Source organism: Peromyscus maniculatus, chromosome 23 (genome assembly GCF_049852395.1).
Source record: "Peromyscus maniculatus bairdii isolate BWxNUB_F1_BW_parent chromosome 23, HU_Pman_BW_mat_3.1, whole genome shotgun sequence".
Lineage (NCBI taxonomy): Eukaryota > Metazoa > Chordata > Mammalia > Rodentia > Cricetidae > Peromyscus > Peromyscus maniculatus.
In genome coordinates, this window is record NC_134874.1 from 40,612,370 (window position 1) to 40,638,476 (window position 26,107).

The 26,107-nt window shown below is 38.9% G+C and overlaps 1 protein-coding gene across 2 annotated transcripts in view; it reads left to right on the forward strand.

Annotated features, from left to right (window-relative positions):
- Positions 1-26,107, forward strand: part of LOC121826472 (cytochrome P450 3A4-like) — a 157,653-nt gene that overhangs the window by 129,346 nt on the left and 2,200 nt on the right. For both annotated transcript variants that reach the window (XM_076560651.1, XM_076560652.1), the window contains exons 8-12: positions 7,964-8,058; positions 15,333-15,365; positions 16,600-16,666; positions 18,790-18,950; positions 23,776-23,938. In XM_076560651.1, coding sequence (XP_076416766.1) covers positions 7,964-8,058; positions 15,333-15,365; positions 16,600-16,666; positions 18,790-18,950; positions 23,776-23,793 — 374 coding nt within the window. In that variant the 3' untranslated portion in view covers positions 23,794-23,938. The remainder of the gene's footprint in view (positions 1-7,963; positions 8,059-15,332; positions 15,366-16,599; positions 16,667-18,789; positions 18,951-23,775; positions 23,939-26,107) is intronic.

Below are 26,107 nucleotides of genomic sequence, written 5' to 3' on the forward strand. Positions count from 1 at the left end.
TTTTGCAGTCTAGTCTGTTTGGTGTTCTATAGGCTTCTTGTATCTTCATAGGCATTTCCTTTTTTAAGTTGGGAAAGTTTTCTTCTATAATTTTGTTGAATATGTTTTCTGTATCTTTGAGTTGGTATTCTTCACCTTCTTCTATCCCTATAATTCGTAGGTTTGATCTTTTCATGGTGTCCCAAATTTCTTGAACATTTTGGTTCATAACTTTGTTGGCTTTAGTGTTTTCTTTGACTGATGAATCTATTTCTTCTACGGTATCTTCAATGCCACAGATCCTCTCTTCCACCTCTTGCATTCTGTTGGTTATACTTGCATCTGAAGTTCCCGATCTTTTACTCAGATTTTCTATTTCCAGCATTCCCTCTGTTTGTGTCTTCTTTATTTTTTTGTATTTCCCTTTTCAGGTCTTAGACTGTTTCCTTTATTTGTTTCATTGCTTTTTCATGATTTTTTTTCAGTACTTTATTGTTTTCTTCCAGTACTTTATTGTTTTCTTCCAGGATTTTATTGTTTTCTTCCAGGACTTTATTGTTTTCTTCTAATTTGTTTGCCCTTTCCTCTAGTTGTTTACAGTGTTATTCCCATTTTTTGTCTTTTCCTCTACACAAGCCTCTACCTTCTTCATGATGTTATTCATAAGGCTGTTTTCCTCTGCTTCTTCCAATTTTTGATGTTCAGGTCTAGATGTTGGAGGCGGGCTAGGTTCTGGTGATGCTGTATTGCTCTTCATTTTGTTGTATGTACTTCTGCCTTGACGTCTGCCCATCTCCTTGTGGTTCATTCTTGGTCTTATCAGCACACTTGGTTCAGACAAAGCTGACAGATTCAGGAAGTCTCTCTCTCTCTTGTCCAGATGGCAGCTCTCTTGTCCAAATGGGAGCTCTGGGGCATGATGGAAGCCCTTATCTGGATGGGAAGTCGGGAGTAGGATGGGAGCTCTCTGGTCTAGAAGGGAAGTCGGTGGCAGGATGGGAGCTGGGGGCAGGTCTCTAAGTTTCAGCTGTTTTGTGATTTTACTGAGGATATTTTCTATGCCTTTGACATGGAATTCTTGTAATTGTTCCATGATGAAAATCATAGACTTTCTCTTATCTCCCCAAAACTTACAGGTTCCATTCAACTCTTTAACCAATTGATGACTAATCATGACTGAATAATGTTATTACTCTGCCTTGTCTTCAAGCCTACAACTACTGTTGTCAATATGATCCATTCTATCTCTGAGGCTTTCCCATGAAATTTGTATTTGACTTAATTGTTGAGGCCGACAGAAGTTTCCTAGTGAGACCTGAGCTTTCTATTCTCAGCAAGGCTCCATAAGTCGATGGACTGAACATGAGTGTGGTTACTAGGTGTTTGCAAATGTCTGCACTTGACTGTGAAGTATGCTTTGATCTAGCAAGGGGGAGGTTTTTGGCACCACACCTTGGCATTGTTACACAAATCCCTTCTGAAAAGTCCAAAGGGACCACTGGTTTTTAACCCAGGCCCTTCCAAAGCTATCCTTTGTTTCTGTCTTTCTTCTAGTTGGCTAGGCCTCTCTTTCTACCTAATATGTCTTATTCCTTTCTCCTTAAGAGTATCCTGGAAAAAATGGGAATAGGCCCCCATACTTGATGATACTTTCATTTCTGTCATCGTTTCATTTTGTTTTTCTTCTGTATATCCATCTCTTTATCAAATTCCATCTGAATGCCATTATTCAATTTCCTTATTTCTTTCAACATTTGGTGTTTCCTTGGGATTAATTCAGAAGATAGGCATGTGTTCACTGAATTCTTTGAACATAATTTACAATCACTTTGATCACTTTTTTAAATTACAAACTGGTCTATGGCTCAGAATTATTGTTAACTAGTTCCTTTCTCCTAAATCAATCCATTTCTATTCATCTATGTATTACCACATGTCTCATGGCTTTACCTATGTTACCTTACAAACTTGCTGCTCTAGTGGCCTGCAGCATCTTTGCTGACACTGTCTTTCTTCTCACTGTAACTTCGTTTGGATTTCTTACCTGCTTTAACCTTTCTTGCCATAGTCTAAAGCAGTTTCTTTATTAACTGATGGTAGCAACACATATTCACAGCATACAGAAAGACCATCCTGCAACACTTCTTCTCTTCTGTCTAATCAAAACAGAAGGTTTTTATTTTAACATAGTAAAATTACATATAATAAAACAGCTACCAAGCAAGAATTACAATTACAATATCTAGTCTATTTATATTTGGCAATATTAAAGAAAATATTCTATCATCTATCCTATATTTGTGAGTCTAAAGTTTACTTTTAATCATAACCAAGGAAAACTATAATTATAACTATCTATTCTTCAACTCCATTAAGACACCAAATGATATAATATTAGCTAATTAAACAGGAAGTGCATTACAAGCAACTTCAAATTCTAGAAATGACAGAGACATCTGGCTACCTGGACAATCACTCAAAGCTCTTCTGTAAAATTTGGGCCTAGAGAGGCTGGCAGTCTATTTAGAGAAGCAGGAAATTTGAAGGATTGTTTATCCTATTGGCAAAGTTCATCAGTCACTTATCTCTGTGTCATGCAGAATATCTGGTAGATTCTCCTGTGAAGCAGGAACCTGAAGGACCATCTCACCTTATTTAAGCAAATTTCGGTGGGCACCTTCTAATGAGTCATGCATGTCAAGTTTATACAACATACTGTCAAGCAGTCCAGGCAAGAGCAGTTTCTTGCCTAAATGGGTAGCCTTTTCCACATTGTAGGAAGACTTCATAATCAGTTTCTTCAATGCCCATCATCCTCTTTATAGTAATTGTTGCTGCCAGGGGCAGACATGTCTCAATGTTCAGAAAAGTCTACATTCTTAAAACATTTTAAATGCCATATGCTGTAGGTCTTTGAAGGTGTGAAGATTATCTGTCTAATTGAATTATACCATTGTATGTCTCAAAAGCTTAAGTAACATGACTATAAGTTTGACTATTATAGATGACCATTAATTTATTTTCTTTACTATACATTACATTTATAAATGAGCTACATAAACAAAATACCCTAAACGAGAATAGAAATATGCATACAGTACAACAAAATTAACTTTAAATTTGCATCAATAAAGTAAATTCCATACTGGTGAAAAATATGTACGATTGACCATTATTTTTTTTTTGGATTAAAGTACATTTAATAATCTCTCTCCCCATCATTTCTATATCATATCTCCCCTATTTTAGAAAGAGGTTGACTATCATTAACCATTTATAATTAACACAATTAAAATAAAAACAAATAAAAATAAAATAAACAATATTTTGGGAATTTGGGCATAGCTTTTCATACTACTTCCTGCTGAATGGGGGCCACTGACAATCTTATGGGAGATCCTGAGAAACTTTAGGATAATGGTTAAAACTTGGCTGTAGTAGATTGCGAGACCGCATCATCTCAGCCAGGTGCCTTGAAGCTGCTCTGGATGTTGGATCTTCTGGGACATAGCTCCCATTGGAGACCTCTTATGGGGGTCTTCCTTGATGGAACCATATTAACCTGGAAGGAATCCAGTTTCTCATCTTCTATGGAAACAAAAGCAGAACCTCTTTTCCAAGGTAACATGGTTCTGACTTAAACCTTGGAATCAAAATATTTCTAAAATATATATACATTGAATTAATCTAGCAGCCTTTGCAATCAAATGTCTGATAGCAGTTAAAAAATACCAAAAACAAAGCAATAATATACACTCTCCAGACTCTCTCTATATTTTCCATCTTTATATGGCTTATTTTTTTATTTTATTTCTTATTTAAGGACTTTCTCTCCCCATTTTCTTCTTTTCTCTGAAGCCTATGTATATTTTTAAACACACTGTAACCAGTTTAGAGATTTTGTCCATCTGAATTTGTTTTATTATATATCTTTAATCCTTTTCTGACCAGGAGGGTTTTTAAACTGCTAAGCTAGTACTGAAGCAGCAGCCCTGGCTGCTGGTTCTGTCCTACTCTGCTTTTTGACATGACACAGATACCAACCAATCATCCTTACCTCCCTAATTCTGGGAAGCTGTATTAAGTAGCTGGGAGTAGAAGCTTCTTGGTATCAGGGCCAGTAATGAGACCTGAACTAGGAAGCTGTTCTTAGCTACATTTTAGAAATTTTTTTTTAGCTCTCAGGTTTTATGTGGAAATTCTTTCCCCTTGTTGGGCACCAATTACAGATTGAAGCTTCCCAGTCCTTTACAATCCTGCCTGGGCAGCAGCTGTTTTTATAAAATAAATACTCAGGGGCTTAATATTAATTACAAACTGTTTGGCTGTTTGGTCTATGGCTTAGGCAAAGTGCTAACTAGTTTTTTTTTATCTTTTTTAAAAGATAATTTTAATTCAATTTACATATCAAGAACCCCCCTCTTCTCTCCTCCTGCTCCTTCCAGCCTCCTCCTCCCAACTTACTGCCATTCCCTAATACAAGAGGTTAAGGCCTCCCATAGGGAGGTACATTTAGTGGAGTCAGGTCCAAGCCCTTCTCTTCCCCTCAAAGCTATGATGCAAGGTGTTCCATCATATAAGTGATCTCCAAAAGGCCAGCTCATGAACCATGGATGGATTCTGATCCTACTGAAAGGGGATCTCTTATGCAGATCATGCTACACAACTGTCTCCCTATGCAGATGGCTAGTCCAGTACCATGCAGGTTGTACAGCTTTGATCTAAATTTCATGAGTTCCCACTAGTGTGGTTTGGTTGTCTCTGTAGGTTTCCCCATCATGATGTTGATGCCCCTTGTTCATAGAATCCCCTTTTCTCTGTCTTTGAATGGAGTACTGGAGCTCATCATGGTGTTTGGCTATAGATGTTTGCATCTGCTTTCATCATTTACTGAAGAAAGGCTCTATGATGACAGTTAGGGTATTCACTAATCTGATTACTGAGGTAAGCTAGTTCAGGCATGCTCTACACTACTGCTTAGAAGTCTAAATTGGGGTCATCCTTGGGGATTCCTGGAAACTTCCCTAGCACTCAGTTTCTTTCTATCTCCTTGATGTCTCCCTCTTTCATGGTATCTCTTTTATTACTCTCCCACTGCATCTCTGTTTCAGCTTGATTATTTCATTCCCTTATGTTCTCCTCCCCCACCCCCTACCCAGGTCTGGGAGCCTGCCCACAGGATTCTTCACTGCTGGCTCCTAACTGGGGCATCAATGGGTGGGGAATCCAAGGGACTGGTTGTGTTCCAACACCTAGGTCCTAGAGGCAGGATTCTGTGTAGGAGAGTCACTCACCTCTTGGTCAAATGAGAGCTAGTGAATTCTGTGTCTCATTAAGCCACTGTGGTTACAGGGGGTGTGGGTAGGTTTGGAGTAGGGTATGGGACTGGTAGATTGCAGGGCTCAGTGGAGAGTTTAGTGGGGAGCCTGTTCCCAGGAGTCCTCACTGCTGACCAGCATCTGGGCAGCAATGGGTAGAGGTTCTCAGGGACTGGTTGTGCCCTGGGGCCTTGGTCCTGGAGTCAGGACTCTGGGTGGGAGAAAAGTAACTCACATCTTGGTCCATTGAGAGCTGGCAGATTCTATGTCTCAGAAAGCGAATGGGTTCACAGGGGAATGGATATGTTTGAGGTAAGGCATGTGTCTTGTAGATTGCAGGGTCAGATGGGGGTGTTGGTGGGAGATCCTGCCCATAGTAGTCTTCCCTGCTGTCTAGCAACTGGGGCAGCAATGTGTAGGGGCTACAGGGGACTGGTTGTGTCCCAGGTCCTAGGTCCTAGAGTCACTTTGATTTCTTATCCTGTGTTTTGTACATTACCTATATGTGTGGTTACTCTGTGATTGATGTAGTTTTTCATGTTACTTATGATTTACAACTAAGAAATGCCCATCTGTGGTTACATCAATGGTTGTGTTTTGTTATTTTTTTAATTTTTATTATCTGTTCCAAAACTGTTGGAGATTTTCAATTTTCATGAAAGCCTGGGATGTACTAGGTTTGAGATGATATTTTCTTCTGTTAGGTTTATGTTCAGGGTTCCAAGCTCTTCTCCCAGTGATTTCTCTGGTAGTTGATCAGTGTTTGCAAAAATAATTATCAACAGTCAGCAAACTCTCTATGAAAATAGAGTAGCAGTTGATTTAAAAGCAGTCATTAGACATTTTTTAAGTGCCAACCATTTTAGGGGGAAAAAGCAGACTCCATTCTCTCTACTCTGACATGTTAGTTATTGTGGGTATAAGTATGAATAAAGGGGAAAAAGAAAAATAAGTTATGATAGGACTAGTTATTAGTAGAATGTTGCTAAGTGGGACAGACTGGAGCAGCAAAAATATCATAGTAGAGTAAAAAAATGTGGGATGCAGGAAGAGTTTGTAGTTTGGGTTAAAGATAAACTAGAAAAAAGAGAGGACAGATTGTACAGTCATATCACGTAGAGTAGTCCCATCTTTCAAGAAACTTAACCACAGAGGTCCTTTAAACCAAGAAAGTCTTTGTTACTAAGATGAAAGAAACACTGTATGGAAATATTCCCCAAAATATGAAATTACAAAAGATTTGAAAAGTTAGAAACAGGGATGCCTTCCTACATTATCCTTGGGTATTCTATAAATAAGAAATAGCTGTAGGGGGAAATGACAGTGGAGTTTAGCTCTTGGACAATACAACTAAATGTCCAGAATATTGGGTTATCTCAACACTGGGAGACCCTCTATATTGTTGTCCCCAACTTCAGCATCATGTTCTTCCTGGACCATTCTCCATGATTGTGATATGGGCAGTTGGACCATGATTAATTATATCTTGACAATTTTGTAAATAATGTTTTCTTGCTAATCATTGGCCTTGTTTTGTTGCATTAGATATGAGAACACCAAAGAAAAGGGACATGGCCTTTTCAAGAGCATTGAGGAATATATTTAATCCCTGCGGTAGAGCAATAGAGAATGGAAGATTTCAATTCTTGCCCAAGCCGGCATTCAATCAAGATGCTTCCTCAAGCCAGAGGCTAGGGATGGTGCCTGGCTAGCATATATAAGGATATGCCTTTCATCACTAACACTGCAATTTTTCTTTATTTTTAAACAGATTTTTCTGCTAATCAAGTCAGATTTCAAACTTGTGTTTCTCTGACTCAGGCTCCACAGCACATGTTTACAATTTATTTTCATGTATGTTTTGTGTATTAATGTTGTATCATGAAAGACATATATGCACCTGATTTTTGGTTCTAGTCACTGGGTGGAAGGAATGATAGCATGAACAACCTATCATTGCCTTTTTCCAAGCATAATGGAAAAGACTTACTCCCTCAATTTCTATGTTAGCCCTTAGTTTCCATTGAAAATTCTCATAAAGTTAGGGAAATCACTGTTGTTCCCAATTTTCTGAGAACACTGAATAGGAAAGGATGTTGTTTTTTCCCTGAATTTTCTGAAAATATTCCATCTCTGCTTGCTTGTATGACTTGGCTTTATTCTGTGCTGTAGCTCATTGGGTAGCATACAACATAATTCTTTTCATGTTTCTGTATTCAGTTCATAAAAATTTTGCTGATAAAATCACTTTAATACCTTTCAGTCACATTTCTACACAGGTTTCCTTCCCAAGTTTTATTCTGATTTTAATAATGGGGCAGTAGAAGCTTCCAGATTGAATTCTACACTTTCCCCCAGTTTTCTAAGTTTTGGCAATGCCTGTGTAAAACTGGTAAGAATTATCTGTTAAATATATCATAAAATTCCACACTGAATCTTTCTGGAAATTAACTGTTCACTTTTTGTTTTTATTTAGATTTCAATTATTTTTTGGTGTAATATACTTTCTATAACTTACAATTATACTAATTTCTACTCAAAATACAATTCTTCCTGTTGTTTTGATATTTCATTTAAATTATTGAAATTTTATCATTGGTGAATAAAAAAACTGTCAGAAGTTTCAGTTTGCATTTTCATCATGTTTTTTCCCCTTTTCTCTACAGCAGTGATTCCATTCCTTTCCAGAATATATAACAAACTAAACATCTGCATCTTTCCAAGTGATGCTACATCATTTTTTAAAAAATTTATAGAAAAGGCCCCGACGACTTCCCTTCTTGACCAGAGGTGAGTACCCGGGTCCAACCCGGACCCCATTCCTGGCCACCAGCCACTCCTGAGAGGCCTGCCCAGCTCGGCGCCGGGTTCTGGCCACCGGGCAGCTCCCCTTCTAGCCCCACCGGGAGGGATCCCCATTTCCAAGCCCCTGGCAGCCCCTGTAGTCTCCGCGCCCTGCCCCCACGCCCATCTGCCCAAGACCCCACCCACTTCCTGAGACTTAGAGACCGGCCCCCAGCTCCCAGCCTGCCCCCGACAACTTCCCTTCTGGACCAGAGGTGAGTGCCTGGGTCCAGCCCGGACCCCATCCCTGGCCACCTGCCACCCCGGGAGGACCTGCCCAGCTTGGCGCCGGGTTCTGGCCACTGGGCAGCTCCCCTTCTAGCCCCACCGGGAGGGATCCCCATTTCCAAGCCCCCGGCAGCCCCTGCAGTCTCCGCGCCCTGCCCCCACGCCCATCTGCCAAGACCCCACCCACTTCCTGAGACTTAGAGACCGGCCCCCAGCTCCCAGCCTGCCCCCGACGACTTCCCTTCTTGACCAGAGGTGAGTACCCGGGTCCAACCCGGACCCCATTCCTGGCCACCAGCCACTCCTGAGAGGCCTGCCCAGCTCGGCGCCGGGTTCTGGCCACCGGGCAGCTCCCCTTCTAGCCCCACCGGGAGGGATCCCCATTTCCAAGCCCCTGGCAGCCCCTGTAGTCTCCGCGCCCTGCCCCCACGCCCATCTGCCCAAGACCCCACCCACTTCCTGAGACTTAGAGACCGGCCCCCAGCTCCCAGCCTGCCCCTGACGACTTCCCTTCTGGACCAGAGGTGAGTGCCTGGGTCCAGCCAGGACCCCATCCCTGGCCACCAGCCACTCCTGAGAGGCCTGCCCAACTTGGCACCAGGTTCTGGCCACTGGGCAGCTCCCCTTCTAGCCCCACCGGGAGGGATCCCCATTTCCAAGCCCCCGGCAGCCCCTGCAGTCTCCGCGCCCTGCCCCCACGCCCATCTGCCCAAGACCCCACCCACTTCCTGAGACTTAGAGACCGGCCCCCAGCTCCCAGCCTGTCCCCGACTGCCATTCTGGACCAGAGCTTGCCCCTGACTTCCCTTCTGGACCAAAGAGTTGGACAAGAGAACTCCCTTTTGGACAAGAGAGAGAGTCTTCCTGAGTCTGTCAGCTCTTTGTGAAACAAGTCCACTGATAAGACCAAGAAGGAATCACAAGGAGATGGGCAGACGTCAAAGCAGAAGTACATACAGCAAAATGAAGAGCAATACAGCATCACCAGAACCTAGCTCGCCTCCAACATCTAGACCTGAACACCAAAAATTGGAAGAAGCAGAAGAAAGTAGCCTTATGAGTAACTTCATGAAGAAGGTAGAGGCTTGTGTAGAGGAAAAGACAAGAAAATTGGAAGAACGCTGTAAACAACTAGAGGAAAGGGCAAACAAATTAGAAGAAAACAATAAAGCCCTCCAAGAAAACAATAAAGTCCTGGAAGAAAACATTAAAATCCTGGAAGAAAACAATAAAGCACTGAAAGAAAATCATGAAAAAGCAATGAAACAAACAAAGGAAACAGTCCAAGATCTGAAAAGGGAATTTGAAAAAATGAAAAAGACACAAACAGAGGGAATGCTGGAAATAGAAAACCTGAGTAAAAGATCAGGAACTTCGGATGCAAGTATAACCAACAGAATGCAAGAGATGGAAGAGAGGATTTCTGGCATTGAAGATACAGTAGAAGAAATAGTTCCATCAGTCGAAGGAAACACTAAAGCCAACAAAGTCATGAACCAAAATGTCCAAGAAATCTGGGACACCATAAAAAGACCAAACTTACGAATTATAGGGATAGAAGAAGGTGAAGAATACCAACTCAAAGGCACAGAAAATATATTCAACAAAATTATAGAAGAAAACTTTCCCAACCTAAAGAAGGAAATGCCTATGAAGATACAAGAAGCCTATAGAACACCAAACAGACTAGACCCCCAAAAAAAGTCCCCTCGACACATAATAATTAAACAACTAAATGTACAGAATAAAGAAAGAATATTAAGAGCAGCCAAGGAAAAAGGCCAAGTGACCTATAAAGGTAAACCCATCAGAATAACACCCGATTTCTCAATGGAGACTTTGAAAGCCAGAAGGACCTGGACAGATGTAATGCAGATACTAAGAGACCATGGATGTCAGCCAAGACTAATATACCCAGCAAAACTTTCAATCATCATAGACGGAAGGAACAAGACATTCGAAGACAAAGCCAGATTTAAACAATACCTATCCACAAACCCAGCCCTACAGAAAGCACTAGAAGGAAAATTCCAACCGAGGGAAGTCAGATACACACTTGAAAACACAGGCAATAGATAAAGCCACAACAGTAAACCCCAAAGAAGAGAAGTACACACACACTACCACCAAAAATAACAGAAATGAAGAATCACTGGTCATTAATATCCCTTAATATCAACGGACTTAATTCACCTATAAAAAGACATAGACTTACAGAATGGATACGAAAGCAGGACCCATCCTTCTGCTGCATACAAGAAACACATCTCAAATTCAAAGATAGACACTACCTAAGAATAAAAGGCTGGGAAAAGTCTTTTCAATCAAATGGTCTTAAGAAACAAGCAGGGGTAGCCATCCTGATATCCAACAAAATAGACTTCAAACTAAAATCAATCAAAAGAGATCAAGAAGGACATTACATCCTCGTCACAGGAAAGATCGACCAAGATGAAGTTTCAATTCTGAACATATATGCCCCAAACATAAGGGCACCCACATATGTAAAAGAAACATTACTAAAGCTTAAACCACATATAAAACCCCACACATTAATAGTGGGAGATCTCAACACCCCACTTTCACCACTGGACAGATCTCCCAAATCGAAACTTAACAGAGAAATAAAGGACTTAACCGATGTCATGACCCAATTGGACCTAATAGATATCTACAGAACATTCCATCCTAACAAGAAAGAATATACTTTCTTCTCAGCACCCCATGGAACTTTCTCTAAAATCGACCACATACTTGGCCACAAAGCAAATCTCAACAGATACAAAACAATCAGAATAACCTCCTGTGTTCTATCAGATCACCATGGTTTAAAGCTAGATTTCAACAACAACAAAAACTACAGAAAACCTACAGCCTCATGGAAACTGAATAATGCTCAACTGAATCACCAATGGGTTAAGGAAGAAATAAAGAAAGAAATTAAAGACTTCCTAGAGATCAATGAAAATGAAGACACCACATACCCAAACTTATGGGACACTATGAAAGCAGTGCTAAGAGGGAAATTCATAGCACTAAATGCCCACATAAAGAAGTTGGAGAAATCGCACACTAGTGAATTAACAGCACATCTGAAAGCTCTAGAACAAGAAGAAGCAAAGTCTCCCAGGAAGAATAGACGCCAGGAAATTATCAAAGTGAGAGGTGAAATTAATAAATTAGAAACTAAGAGAATAATACAAAAAATTAATGAAACAAAGAGTTGGTTCTTTGAGAAAATCAACAAGATAGACAAGCCCTTATCCAAACTAACCAAAAGACAGAGAGAGAGAATCCAAATCAACAAAATCAGAAATGAAAAGGGGGACATAACAACAGACATTGAGGAAATCCAGAGAATTATAAGGTCATATTTCAAAAACCTCTACTCCACAAAACTGGAAAACCTAAAAGAAATGGACATTTTTCTGGATAGATACCACATACCTAAGTTTAATCAAGACCAGATAAACTATTTAAATAGTCCAATAACCCCTAAGGAAATAGAAACAGTCATTAAAGGTCTCCCAACCAAAAAAAGCCCAGGACCAGATGGTTTCAGCGCAGAATTCTACCAGATCTTCAAAGAAGAGTTAATACCAATACTCTCTAAATTGTTCCACATAATAGAAACAGAAGGAACATTACCCAACTCCTTCTATGAGGCTACAATTACCCTGATTCCTAAACCAAACAAGGATGCAACAAAGAAAGAGAACTACAGACCGATCTCCCTCATGAACATTGATGCAAAAATACTCAATAAAATACTGGCAAACAGACTCCAAGAACACATCAGAACAATTATCCACCATGATCAAGTAGGCTTCATCCCAGGGATGCAAGGGTGGTTCAACATACGAAAGTCCATCAATGTAATACACCATATAAACAAACTCAAAGAAAAAAACCACATGATCGTCTCACTAGATGCAGAAAAGGCATTTGACAAAATCCAACATCCCTTCATGATAAAAGTCTTGGAGCGATCAGGAATACAGGGAACATACCTAAACATAATAAAGGCAATATATAGCAAACCAACAGCCAACATCAAATTAAATGGAGAGAAACTCAAAGCAATTCCACTAAAATCAGGAACGAGACAAGGCTGTCCACTCTCCCCATACTTATTCAATATAGTACTTGAAGTTCTAGCCAGAGCAATAAGACAACATAAGGAGATTAAGGGGATTCAAATTGGAAAGGAAGAAGTCAAGCTTTCCCTATTTGCAGACGACATGATAGTATACTTGAGTGACCCCAAAGATTCCACCCAGGAATTGATAAAGCTTATAAACACCTTCAGCAACATAGCAGGATACAAGATCAACTCAAAAAAATCAGTAGCCCTCCTATATACAATGGACAAAGAAGCTGAGAAGGCAATTAGAGATACATCACCCTTTACAATAGCCAAAAATGACATAAAATACCTTGGGGTAACACTAACCAAGCAAGTGAAGGACCTATATGACAAGAACTTTAAGTCCCTGAAAAAAGAAATTGAAGAAGATCTCAGAAAATGGAAAGATCTTCCATGCTCATGGATAGGCAGGGTTAACATAGTAAAAATGGCAATCTTACCAAAAGCAATTTACAGATTCAATGCAATCCCCATCAAAATACCAACACATTTCTTCACAGATCTGGAAAGAACAATACTCAACTTCATATGGAAAAACAAAAAACCCAGGATAGCTAAAAGAAACCTGTACAATAAAACAACTTCTGGAGGCATCACAATCCCCGACTTCAAGCTCTACTATAGAGCTACAGTAATAAAAACAGCCTGGTATTGGCATAAAAACCGACATGTGGACCAATGGAATCGAATTGAAGACCCTGACATTAACCCACACACCTATGGACATATAATTTTTGACAAAGAAGCCAAAAGTGTACAATGGAAAAAAGAAAGCATCTTCAACAAATGGTGCTGGCATAACTGGATATCAGCGTGTAGAAGGCTGCAAATAGATCCATATCTGTCACCGTGCACAAAACTTAAGTCCAAGTGGATCAAAGACCTCAACATAAATCCAGCTACTCTGAACCTGCTAGAAGAAAAAGTAGGAAATAGTCTTGAACGCCTTGGCATAGGAGATCACTTCCTAAATATAACACCAGTAGCGCAGACACTGAGACAAACAATCAATCAATGGGACCTCTTGAAACTGAGAAGCTTTTGTAGAGCAAAGGATACGGTCAACAAGGCAAAGCGACAGCTTACAAAATGGGAAAAGATCTTCACCAACCCCACATCTGACAGAGGACTGATATCCAGAATATATAAGGAACTCAAGAAATTAGACATCAAAAGGACCAACAGTCCAATTGAGAAATGGGCTTTAGAACTAAACAGAGAATTCTCAACAGAGGAATTCCAAATGGCTGAAAGACATTTAAGGAATTGCTCGACTTCCCTAATCATCAGGGAAATGCAAATCAAGACAACTCTGAGATACCACCTTACACCTGTCAGAGTGGCTAAGATCAAAAACACTGAAGACACTTTATGCTGGAGAGGATGTGGAACTAGGGGAACTCTCCTCCACTGCTGGTGGGAATGCAAGCTTGTACAACCACTTTGGAAATCAATATGGCGCTTTCTTAGAAAATTGGGAATCAATCTCCCCCAAGATCCAGCTATACCACTCCTGGGCATATACCCAAGAAATGCTCAATCATACCACAAGAGCACTTGCTCAGCTATGTTCATATCAGCATTGTTTGTAATAGCCAAAACCTGGAAACAACCTAGATGCCCTTCAACTGAAGAATGGATAAATAAATTGTGGCACATATACACAATGGAATACTACTCAGCAGAGAAAAACAACGACATCACACGGTTTGCAGGCAAATGGATGGATCTAGAAAAAATCATCCTGAGTGAGGTAACCCAGACTCAGAAAGACAAATATGGTATGTACTCACTCATAGGAAGATGCTAGATGTGGAACAAGGATGACTAGACTGCTACTCACATCACCAGTGAGGCTACCTGGAAAATGGGACCCCAAAAAAAGACACGGAGAAATGGACAAGATCTACATGAATAGCCTGGTCATGAGTGGGAACAATGAAGGGCGACAGTCGAGGGAAAGAGTGGGAGATCCTAGCTGGATCAAGAAAAGAGAGGGAGAACAAGGAATAGGAGACCATGGTAAAAGAAGACCACATGAGAAGGTGAGAAGGGGAGGAAGCAGAGAGCTAGGGAGGCCCACGAAGATCCACAAAGATACCCCCTCAAAAGACTGCTGGCAATGGTCGCGAGACGGCAGGAACTGACCTACTCTGGTGATGGGATGGCCAGACACCCAAATAGTGGTGCCATAAACCCCATCCAAGGACTGAGGAATCTGAAGGCAGACATCCACGGCTGGTCCCCTGGTGGAGCACTGGGAGTCTAATTAGTGAGTAAGAAGAGGATTTATATGAGCGAGAATTGTTGAAGCCAAGGTTGGATAAAGCACCGGGACAAATAACCAAATGAATGGAAGCACAGGATCTATGAACCAAAGGCTGAGGGGCCCCCAACTGGATCAGGCCACCTGAACGGGTGAGACAGTCAGTTGGCTTGATCTGTTTGGGAGGCAGCTGTGCATTGGTGCCAGGTCCTGGGCTCGTTGCATGAGTTGGCTGTTTGAATCCTGGGACTTATGCAGGGACACTTGGCTCGGTCTGGGAGGGGGGAATGGACCTGCCTGGACCGAGTCTACCAGGTCAACCCCGGTCCTCGGGGGAGACCTTGATCTGGAGGAGGTGGGAATGGGGGGTGGGCTGGGGGGAGGGGTGGGCGAGAGGGGGAGAACAGGGGTTTCTGTGGCTATTATGTTGAACTGAATGGTGTTATAAAATAATAATAATAAAAAAAAAAAAAAAAAAAAAGAGAAAAAAAAAAAAAAAAAAAAAAAAAAAAAAAAAAAAAAAAAAAAAAAAAAAAAATTTATAGAAAAGACCAAAAAAGATCGGCTTGAAAATACCCAAGAGGTAAAATATGGCACAATTTATTGTAATTCTAAGTCAACGATATCAAAAGATGAACATTTCTTATAGAACACCCTCTTCAGAGAGTGAATTTGGTCTTTTTAATTTGAGTTGTATTGTGCTTAGAACTTCGGCAGTATCTGTGAGCATTGAGATTTTCACTTTTATAACCCAGTTTTTCCTAATAAGAGTTTATATGCTGGACTAAGAGTAAAGATCTTGGCAGAAAAATGCTGACAAAAGGCTGTCAGGGAGTCAGTATCATGTCTGAGGAGGTGCCATTGCTTATTTGTTAGTATTCTGATGATTGGAGCATTTGTGGGTATGTTTGTTTGAAAGAAATTTGCTCACAGAGTGTCACTATTAGGAGTTTTGGATTTGTTGGAATAGGTCTCGCCTTTTTTGAGGAAGTGTGTCAATGTGGAGGCAGTCTTTGAGGTTTCATATATGCTCAAGCCATGCCCAGTGCCTCAGACCACTTCAAGGTGCCTGTCAAGATGTAAGAACTCTCAGCTACCACTCTAGTACCATGTTGCCTATATGCTGCTTTATATCTGACATGACAATAATGGACTAAATCTCTGAACTTTAAGCAATCCACCAGAGTTAAATGTTTTCCTTTATAAAAATTGTTATAGTCACTGTGTCTCTTCACGGCAATAAAAAATCTAAGACCTACTGACAATAACATAAAACCTAGCAATGTGTTCCAGAAACAGCAGTTGTTGAATATGAAATATTGATAAGCAATATGTCACGGAAATGAGATATTGATGTATAGTACTTATTTCTAAACAAATGCCTAAGAAAGGAGAAGAAACTCATAACCATTCAGGCACAAATCTGTCCTCAGTAGCTATAGATGGTTATAATGAGGGAAAGCCATGAGACATGTTGTTAGACTTATTTTTTTTTTAATTTTTCATGACGTTTTCTCTGAGTAGCCCTGACTTTCCTGGAACTCATTTTATAGACCAGGCTGGACTCAAACTCATAGATCCACCTGCTTCCCAAGTGCTGGGATTAAAGGTGTGTGTCATCACCACTGGGCTCATTTATAAACATTTTGTTCCCCAAAATTGATGGATCAGTGTTTTGTGTTACTAGTAATTCAGGTAACATTAGGTGACTTCTTATGTAAAACATTTCCTCACAAGAGAGTTTAACTTCTTTGATTCATACTTATTTTTGACGAGCCAAACCACTTTTGGTTTTGAAATTTCTGTCTCCTTTTCAGCACCGAGTGGATTTTCTTCAGCTGATGATGAACTCCCAGAATTCCAAAGACATGGAGTCTTATAAATGTAACTAAGGATAATTTAGAGTCAAAAGGGAATTAACAGGGGGAAGGGCTTCTTCTTGAAATGTAAAGGTGTCATTCAAGTAGAGAAAGACAGTCAAGCTATGTTATATGAAGCAGCCTAAGGAACTTTCTAAAATCCTGGAGGATATGCATACAGGAAACATCAAGGTTATTGAAACTTCCATCTAAGACAGGGAAGCTACACCCATGAAATATAATTAACATGGCTGCCTAACTAAGACTTGAATTGCAACAATAACAGCTGACCTTCCAACACAGATGGAGAAAATGTCATGAGAACCCATCCTTAGATGGTAGTTCAGAATAACTAAGAGAGAGATAATTAGTCTTCCCAAGTGATGAGTCCCTTATTGTTTATTCAATTCTAAATGGTCAAGCCAGAAAAAAATACAAGTAGACAAAAGTGAATAGACTGAGAAGGTTGTATTTATGCTTGTTTATCAGTATATGAAATAAAAATGGTTAAAGAAGAGGTCCTAAATTTGAGAGTGAGTGGAGAAGTGGCATGGGAGGGGTAAGAAGAAGGAGAGAAAGAAGGAAATGAAATAATTATATATTGATTCAAATTTTTTAAATCTGAAGTTCTGTTATGAGCATTGAATTTTACACTCCAAGAGTCCTCAGTGATGATTGGGTTACCTACATTGATCAAATGCTGATTCTCAGCCTCAGGTAGGGCCACTGAATCAAAACCTCTACATGCAAATCAGTGTCCAGAGCACCCAATCAGGAAGCACAGTGTCCAAATAGCAACTTTCACTGTGGTTTATTTACTGGAAGTGTGTTCACCAGCTTATGGGACTGTGGAAAATTATTTTTCCTTTCACACTAACATAGTACATTAAAGAAGAAAAATCACAGTGTTTAATATATTTCTTCTGCATTATTTTACTCACTGTGACTGGGTTTAATATTTCAGAGTAAAGCTTCTTTCTATTCATTGGTACTATAATGTATGCTTTGAAAATTTTAATTAATGAATTCCATTATTAATCCCACATTTGAAGTCAATGCCCAATTTTTTCTTATTTTCATTTCTTAAACAATTTTTAAATTTGAATATATTTTGATCATATTCTTCCCTTCCCAAAGGCCTCCTGAATACTCCACCCAGTGAACTTTAAGTTCCAAAAACTATCAAAAGCCCAATTAAAAAAAAGCCTAATACAAAAGGAAAATTTACGCAAAACCAAGAAAAAAAATACTAAAACCAATTACTCATTATTTTTTAAAAGAACAAAATAAAATGCATTAACATAAATAACTAATGAATCAAAATTAGTGAAGACAAATTAACAGAAGAAAAAATTCCAAGGGAAGAAACAAGAATCAGAGACCCCGCTCATTTGCACACTCAGGGATCCCATAAATATACTGAACTGGAAGTTGCAATATACACACAGAGGACCTGCTAGAGACGTGTGCACGCCTTATGCATGCTTCCTCCGTCTCTGTGAGTTCATGTGATAGTTCATCATGTACATTTGGTGGGCCCTGAATTCTTCGTATTGTGGGTATTCTCATGTTGACGGGCTATTATATTCATCTTGACACCTCTTCTATGGTATTCCCTGGGCTCTGAGGAGAGGGATTTGGTAGAGACAACCCATTTAGGATTGAATGTTCCAAGGGCTCTCACTCTTTGATTAATATATGGTTGTGGTTCTGGACATTTGTTCCCTTATGCTGCAGCAGGAAGCTTCTCTGATGATGGCTGAGCAAGGCACTTCTCTACAAGTATAGCAGAATACCATTAGGAGTCATTTGATCTCTACATTTCTTTTTTTATACCACTATTATTTGTTTTTGCCCTTGGCCTCTGGGATATCTAGTCTTAGGTTGTAGATCATCTAAGCAGCACCAAGTCTTGGTTGCTTTTCATAGAGTAGATCCTAGTTCAAATCAGTTATTGATTGGTTACTCCCACATGTATTGTGCCACCATTGCCCTTCTTATCTTGCTGCAGTACACCATTGTAGATAAAGTGCAGTGCATCCTCCTTCACCAAAGATGGTAGAACAAAGCAGGTGTAGGCTCTGTGTAGTCACCAGCTTTTATCATTAAATGTCTAATTTTATCATAAAATGTCTAATTTAATTTTAGCTCTTTCTGATCTGGAGATCCTTGCCAAATCAATCACATTTTTTTTTGCTGGCTATGAGACAACAAGCACCACTCTTACATTTATTACATATTTACTGGCAACTCACCCCAATGTTCAGGAGAAACTCCAGCATGAGATTGATGCAGTCCTGCCCAATAAGGTGAGTGGATGGTGCTGGGAGCCACAGGGAAAATGTCAAACCTCAACAAGAAACACTACTTCCACACTTGCTTTTCGAATTATAGTAAATACAGTAAGATTTATTTCTTTGAGCAATAGTCACTGAAAAATCTAAGACAAAGCAAAAATTATGTGTAGAGAAAATCTAACCTTAGTAATTCTGTACTGACCCTGTCATAAACACTATCTCTAACTACAATGACACAGTCCAAAAAATGCATAAAATCTCTTTAGATTTTAGGAATAAGCAAGTGTCAGTGAAGTGTCTTCTTTAAACTTAAATGGGTGTTGTGCCTGCATGTATATCTGTGTGCCATGTGCATATCTGAAACATGAGGAAGCCAGAAGAGGATCTCAGATTCTCTAAATTTAGATTTGCAGGAAATGTCCTCACCATGTGGGTATTGGGAACTGACCCTGGTCCTCTGCAAGAGCAAAAAGTGCTCTTATCCACTGAGGCATACCCCTAGAACTTAAACAATTGATCTGACAGCTGTATTATTACTAAAAATGCTTTGGAATGACTGCTGTCAATGGGGCCTTGCATATCTCTGCTAGGCAGGCTAATTCAATTATCTTTTTTTTTTTATTATTCCTCTCTTGAACTACATAATTAGATTCAAACAAAGCACATCATGGCAGCTTCCAACCTAAACTGTTCACCTTTACATTACACTAGATTTAGTGTCACACAATGTGACAGCCACACATCAAATACACTATCTTTTTATGTATGTCCAATACTGGATGCAATTGGGTTGTGAGGTACCAGAAATCTGGGATTGGCTGGGTTGTTAATGAAGTACATATGAAGCATCTTCAGACCTCATACTCACCCCCTCTTCTTATTTCATTCTGTGACTATGACAAATGTCATGATCCAAAACAATTATGGGGAGGAAAGCATTTACTTCAGCTTACATTTTCCCATGACAGACTGTCACAGAGAACAGTCAATGCAGGAACCAAAGACAGGAACATGTAAGCAGGACTTCCTGCCACTCTACACAGCACTTCTTCTGACCAAGGTACTTATAGTCAAAGAAGCACAGCAGGGACTATGGAGGATACTTGCTGCTCTCTGGCCCCTCACTGACCTCTTATTATCTAGATGTTCTCATGAAGCTCAAGGTTATCCAGTCAGGAAAGAATACTACCTGCAAATTGCTGGAACCTACTCCATCAATGAGTAGTCAGGACAAAAACTCTCCTAGACATATTCACAAAACAATCTAATCTAGTAACCCCTAGTCTTTCAATTTAGACCTCTTTCCCAAGTGACTCTAGCATGTGGGATGTTGAAAGTTAAAGATTTATAAGAACAACATATGAAGTAAAAAGGGAAATATTCTTTTAGAAACTGAGCATGGATTGAATGGACCTCTCACTAGAATAGAAATGGTTTGCTCAATTAGTCTCAATTTTTAGGCTATTTAACCATAATGTGTTTCAAATGGAAAAGATTCTACTGAAGTTAGTCACTGAAATTTCATATACTATTCTTGTTGAATAGGACATTCATCTTCAAATTGAACATCTATAGTATTATTAAATTTAGACATAGGATTTAAACTGTGAGTTGTACTCTGAAAGGATTGCTATGGAGTTTTAAAAAGGAACTTAATGTTCCTCACATTGTATTTTTTCAGTCTGGATGAGTGGTCTACTTATATTAAGTTTTGACACCCTCAACAGCTAATTTATGTTAAATGAGATGGACATAATATGCCGTTCGTTATTACTGAAGGAAAACAGTACAAAGAAAAACTGAAGATTTTGAACCTAAATGTAAGCTTATGTAAATGTCCTTCCATGTTCACTTCACCATGTATTTCAGTGGACTTTTAGTATGTCAACACCTTGGACTGTGTTCAAGAGCACTTATCAATGGTAAATCCACTCATTAATCTGGCCAGATCCTGAGGAGTTCCGTCCTGAAAGGTACAAGGACACTGAGAAGGGGAATATACACAGAACCAGACTTCTTTATTTATGTTAAGATGTCTTTACTATAATCACATAAATATGAATTTATATTATTGCATGTATATATGATTTTAGAATATATGTAGTACAATTTGATAATTATTGTAAAAACCACAGACATTTTAATTGACCAACAAATGACAGTTCTATATTTAGTAATTTTGTTTTAGAGTCTTAGACCTGTCTTAGTCAGGGTTTTTAATGTTGTGAAGAGATACTTTCAGCACGGCAACTCTTATAAAGGAAAACGTTTATTTGGGGCTGGCTTACAGCTCAGAGGTTTAGTCCATTATTATCATGGAGGGAAGCATGGCAGCATGCAGACAGACATGTGGCTGGAAAAGTAGCTGAGAGTTCTACATACAGATCAGCAGGCAGCAGGGAGATAAGATTGAGACACTTCGTTTGGCTTGAGATCCTGAGACCTCAAAGCCCACTACCAGTGACCACTTAACCACAAAAGGCCAGACCTCCCAACAGTATCAGTCTTTATGAGCCTATGGGGCCATTTTCTTTCAAACTATCACAAAACCTTAATAAAAATTCCATTCATATTATGACATCATTGGATATATTTTGAAGTGTGTTGGGATTAAGAAATTAGAAAAACATCAGTTTTCTCTTGTCTTTATAATTGCTGATTACTTTCTGTAACCTATAAATGGTATTTTATGACAAATGCTCGTGTGTGTGTGTGTGTGTGTGTGTGTGTGTGTGTGTGTGTGTGTGCCTGTGACAAAGAGAGCAGGTACCAATTACCATGATTAGAAAATCACTTATATCTTTCTTAGGGTATTAGGTTCCTATTTCCTTGATGCTGTCCATATTGTCACAAGAAATCTCTGGACACATCCTCAAATATAGGCATAATTTCCCAAACAACCCATTTTATTAGGCACTGGTATATGTAGAAGGTGCAGAAAGCCTCCTCTTAGATGATTTAAGCTGCATCATTGAGGATGAATTCTAATATAAGTCATCTTAGTCTTATTTCTGTCTGTTTTGTGAAGGAAACTCTCTCACTCTCATCCAGTGGGTGACTCCTCCAAAGTCAAGTCATCTACTGATAAGAGAGTTGATATTTACATCCTTCTTGAATCTGAATCAGGATATTCTGTTAGTGGAAAGTAATAAGCAGACTGTGGGATTTGTATGTAACATGGAAATAATTGTTAGGTTGCCATAGTTGCCTCACTAAGAAAAATACGGGACATTTTATCTTATTTTGTTTAAGTTTCAAGATTATTATTTGGAATATTTCTTCATTCACTTTTCTCCCTCAAAATTCTCCTATAGATCCCTCCCCACACTTCAAGTGCATTGCCTCCTTTTTTCCCCAATTGTTATTTAGGTGTTATTTAGGTGCTCACATACACCTGTGTGGATATACTTATATATTCCTATAAATAACCTGTCCATTCCATGTCATGCTACTCATGTAAAAATTATGTACATTATAGATGCAGTTGAATCAGGAGGCCAAGAATTTAGACAAATAGTAGTATCTTTTATGAAGTTCTCAATGCCCAAGATCTTATATTCTTTGCCATGTGTCTCTGATGTTGGCAGATGGTCTATGTATAGTGCTTATTAGAGGAGTACAATGGAGTCACCTAACTCCTCTTTTCTAGTTAGGTGAATTCTATATCCTTACACGTAGCCACCAATTCCACCTCCTTTAGCTTAATGACCAAAAATGGGCACATTATTCATTGTGCATTTCTATTGTTGGTCCAGCTTTCAATCAAATAATATAGACTAAATGGACATCAGTGACTAGACCAGGGAGGAGGAATGCAAAAGTTAAAAATACTGAGGTTATAATCAAATGCTATATATCAGATGTCTACAGACGAATGCTAATGTTTCTCATCTGTCTGTGTGTATGTGTATGTGTATTTGTGTGTTTAAAATCTTCCTCAACAGGATGTTATCAAGTTCACCTTGCACACATGTATGAGTACAATTTACAATGAACTCCATTGTTGTCCTCTTACATAGCGTAAAATTATTTCTCAACCTTCCCTAATACTTAATAACTTTCGGAGAATAGATAGTTATTAGGCTTCTAGAATGTTTCCAGAATCAGCATTTTTATTTAAATAATTATTTGAGAAATCAAATTCTAATTGGACATGGGTCTGTACTTTCAGTAGTTTTTTTTTTCCCATAATGGAGGAGATGGAGACAAAACTCCGAGAAAACAGAGTAGAGAAGCAGCATGTGTCCTTGCAAACCACTTCAGTTGATAACTCTTGGAGGAGGGAGAGACAGTCAAAGATTTTGTGAAAAGGGATTAATGAGGGAAATGGGAGGCTGGAGAGGAAGAGCAGGAAAGATCCGAAAAATATTAGGATGAGTAGAGTGAAAAAAGGACAGAAAGAAACAAGAGGATATTGACGAGAGAATGGAATAGAAACATTTCATTTGTAACATACATCTTCTATTTCCCCAATGAGCAAATACATAACTCAAGTGTCAGGGCAATTTCTTCCTTGTCCTTCACTTGCACTTTGTAATGTTTACACACTGGGAGCACATGACATTCTTAATATTTTTAACTTTAAAAACACATTAATTTGAATGAGCATTAACCACACATCATCGTATTAACTTTGGGAGCTCCTTTAATATAAATTTGTACAAAGAACTTTAACTTCCAAATCTCATAATGAATAAACTCACCCTGATTGCAATAGTGAACCCACTGAAGTGCCCTGTATGATTCTGGCTGAGGACTGTAGGTGAAAACTGTAAACATGTCACTCTTGTACACTTCATGTTTCATTATTTGTATTCTTGTTCAATTTTGACACCAGGTTCAGCAAGGAGAATAAAGATAGAATCAATCCTTATACATACCTGCCTTTTGGATATGGTCCTAGAAACTGCATTGGCATGAGGTTTGCTCTCATTAACATGAAACTTGCAATTGTCAAAGTCCTGCAGAACTTTTCCCTGAGTCCTTGTGAAGAAACAGAGGTAGGCAGAACATAACTATTTAACATGTTTTTGTTTTTTATTCATTGGCATTTTCATAAACTTGCATATATATATATGTATGTATATATATTTATATGGAATATATTGATTATCTTTTAATTAATGTTTTCTCTGTCAAAAGATCTATAAAGTCATGCTTGAGCCCTAGGGCCTTTGAGTTCTGGAACAGTTAGTTTGTGTCTAAGTGCAAATGTTAAGCTCAATGTAGAGTCAATGAAGATATTTTTTATGATTATGTATAGTATCATTGAATTTGAGAATCTTTCTTGTTCAATAATATATGCATTTTAAAAATAATAGTCTTTTAAAAGCATTTTCATACTTGTATATAACATATATGGAAAATATTATGTGCTTTTTATTTGTTATTCTCTCCTAAAATACATCCTGACCACAGCCTCCTATCTCCTTCCTCCCATCCTCCCAGTGCCCCATTTCCACCTCCCCAACCTCCCATGTCCACTGCTCTTCCACTTTCCAGCAGAAAAGAGCAGGCCTCCCAGGCATATTAACCAAGCATGGCATATCAAGATGACATGAGACTAGCCATAAAAGCGCATATCTATGCTGGGTGAGACAACTCAGTAGGAGGAAAAGGGTCCTATGAATAGGCAAAAGAGTCAGGACAACCCTACCCCCGCTATTAGGAGTCCTACAAAAACACCAAGCTAAACAACCACAGCATGTATGTAATAGGCCCTGCATAGACCCATGCAGACTCCATGATTGCTACTTTAGTCTCAGAGCTCATATGTGTTTTGTGCAGATTCTGTGGAAGTTTTTGGTAGCTTCAACCCCTCTGGCTCCTAAAATCATGGAACAGATTTTTAAAGTGTGTTTCAGTTTATGTACATGTTTTGTGTCCAAGAGTTGTAACTATCATCTTAGGATACCTGTGTCATCTCACAGTGTCAAAAATCCTTCACCCACCAGAGGGTCTTTAGACATTTCACAGTGGTTTCCATTTATAGCCACAGACAAAAGTCACTGCATTAAATCATTATTCATGGATATGAAGGACTCCTTTGTTTGGTCATTTTTCATACATGTCCTCACACTTTAGGAACTCAGTGCTAGACCAGTGGGCATCCACTTATATTCTTATAAATTGATGAGTTTCTTCCCTTCTTTATTCATCATTATATTTTATCCTTCAAGTTCATATCAATCAAGTCCTCTCCAATCCAAGAACCTTCACTAGATTTTCTCAGTGCATTTTACTCCTGTCTTCTAGATATGGTATCTTCAGGCTGCCACTGCCTCCCAACCCTCAAACTCATGAACTACCCACATGTACTTGCTGCTGTTATTTTCTCTTTATTCATTAAAGCATCCCCTAATTTTATTCTTTCCAAAAGTTAAAATGGTGCCTTGGAGGACCTTTGTATATTAAATCTTTCAATAAATACATTAAATATTCTAAACTATTCTAAATACTAAAAACAAATCATTTTAATAGATGTATTTCTTTATGTATACTTTTATACATTGTTATTAATTCTTGGTGAATTCATATTATACATTTTGATCACATTCACCATTACTACAATTTATCCCAGATCCATCCCCACCTCACCTCACACTCAGTATGATCTCTCTCCATTTTTCTCTCAAATTTTTAAGTCAATCAAGTCCACTTTCTGTTGGATGGCTGCTCTAATGTGTGTGACCTGGCCTGGAATCTGGTTGATTTAATTGATGTAACAGCCTAATAAAGAAAACAGACAACCTTTCATAGCAACTATCAAACATCAAAGCTTTTCAGCCATGGGTGGGACTATAATTCTTTCCACACAGACACACACCATTTAGTTTGAGTTTGCACATGTCATATGTCTTGTACAAACTTTCACATTTTTGTAAGTATATATATGCATCTGCCCTGTTCTTTCTGGAAAATACTGTTTCCTTGAAGTCAATGACCATGTGTAGTCATACTAATTCTCAGCCTTCTTCTGTGTGTACTTTTAATATAAGGTGTTACTTTTAGAAACATGTTAGAAAGGTCTCATCTGAAGAACTTAAGAATATCTTGTCATTAACTTAAATGATTCAATGTCCAACAAGTTTAATTTTATGACTTTTGTACTAAATATTACTCAAATATGAGTATGTTTTCCTCAAGAGAGAAGAATATTATGTGGTCAT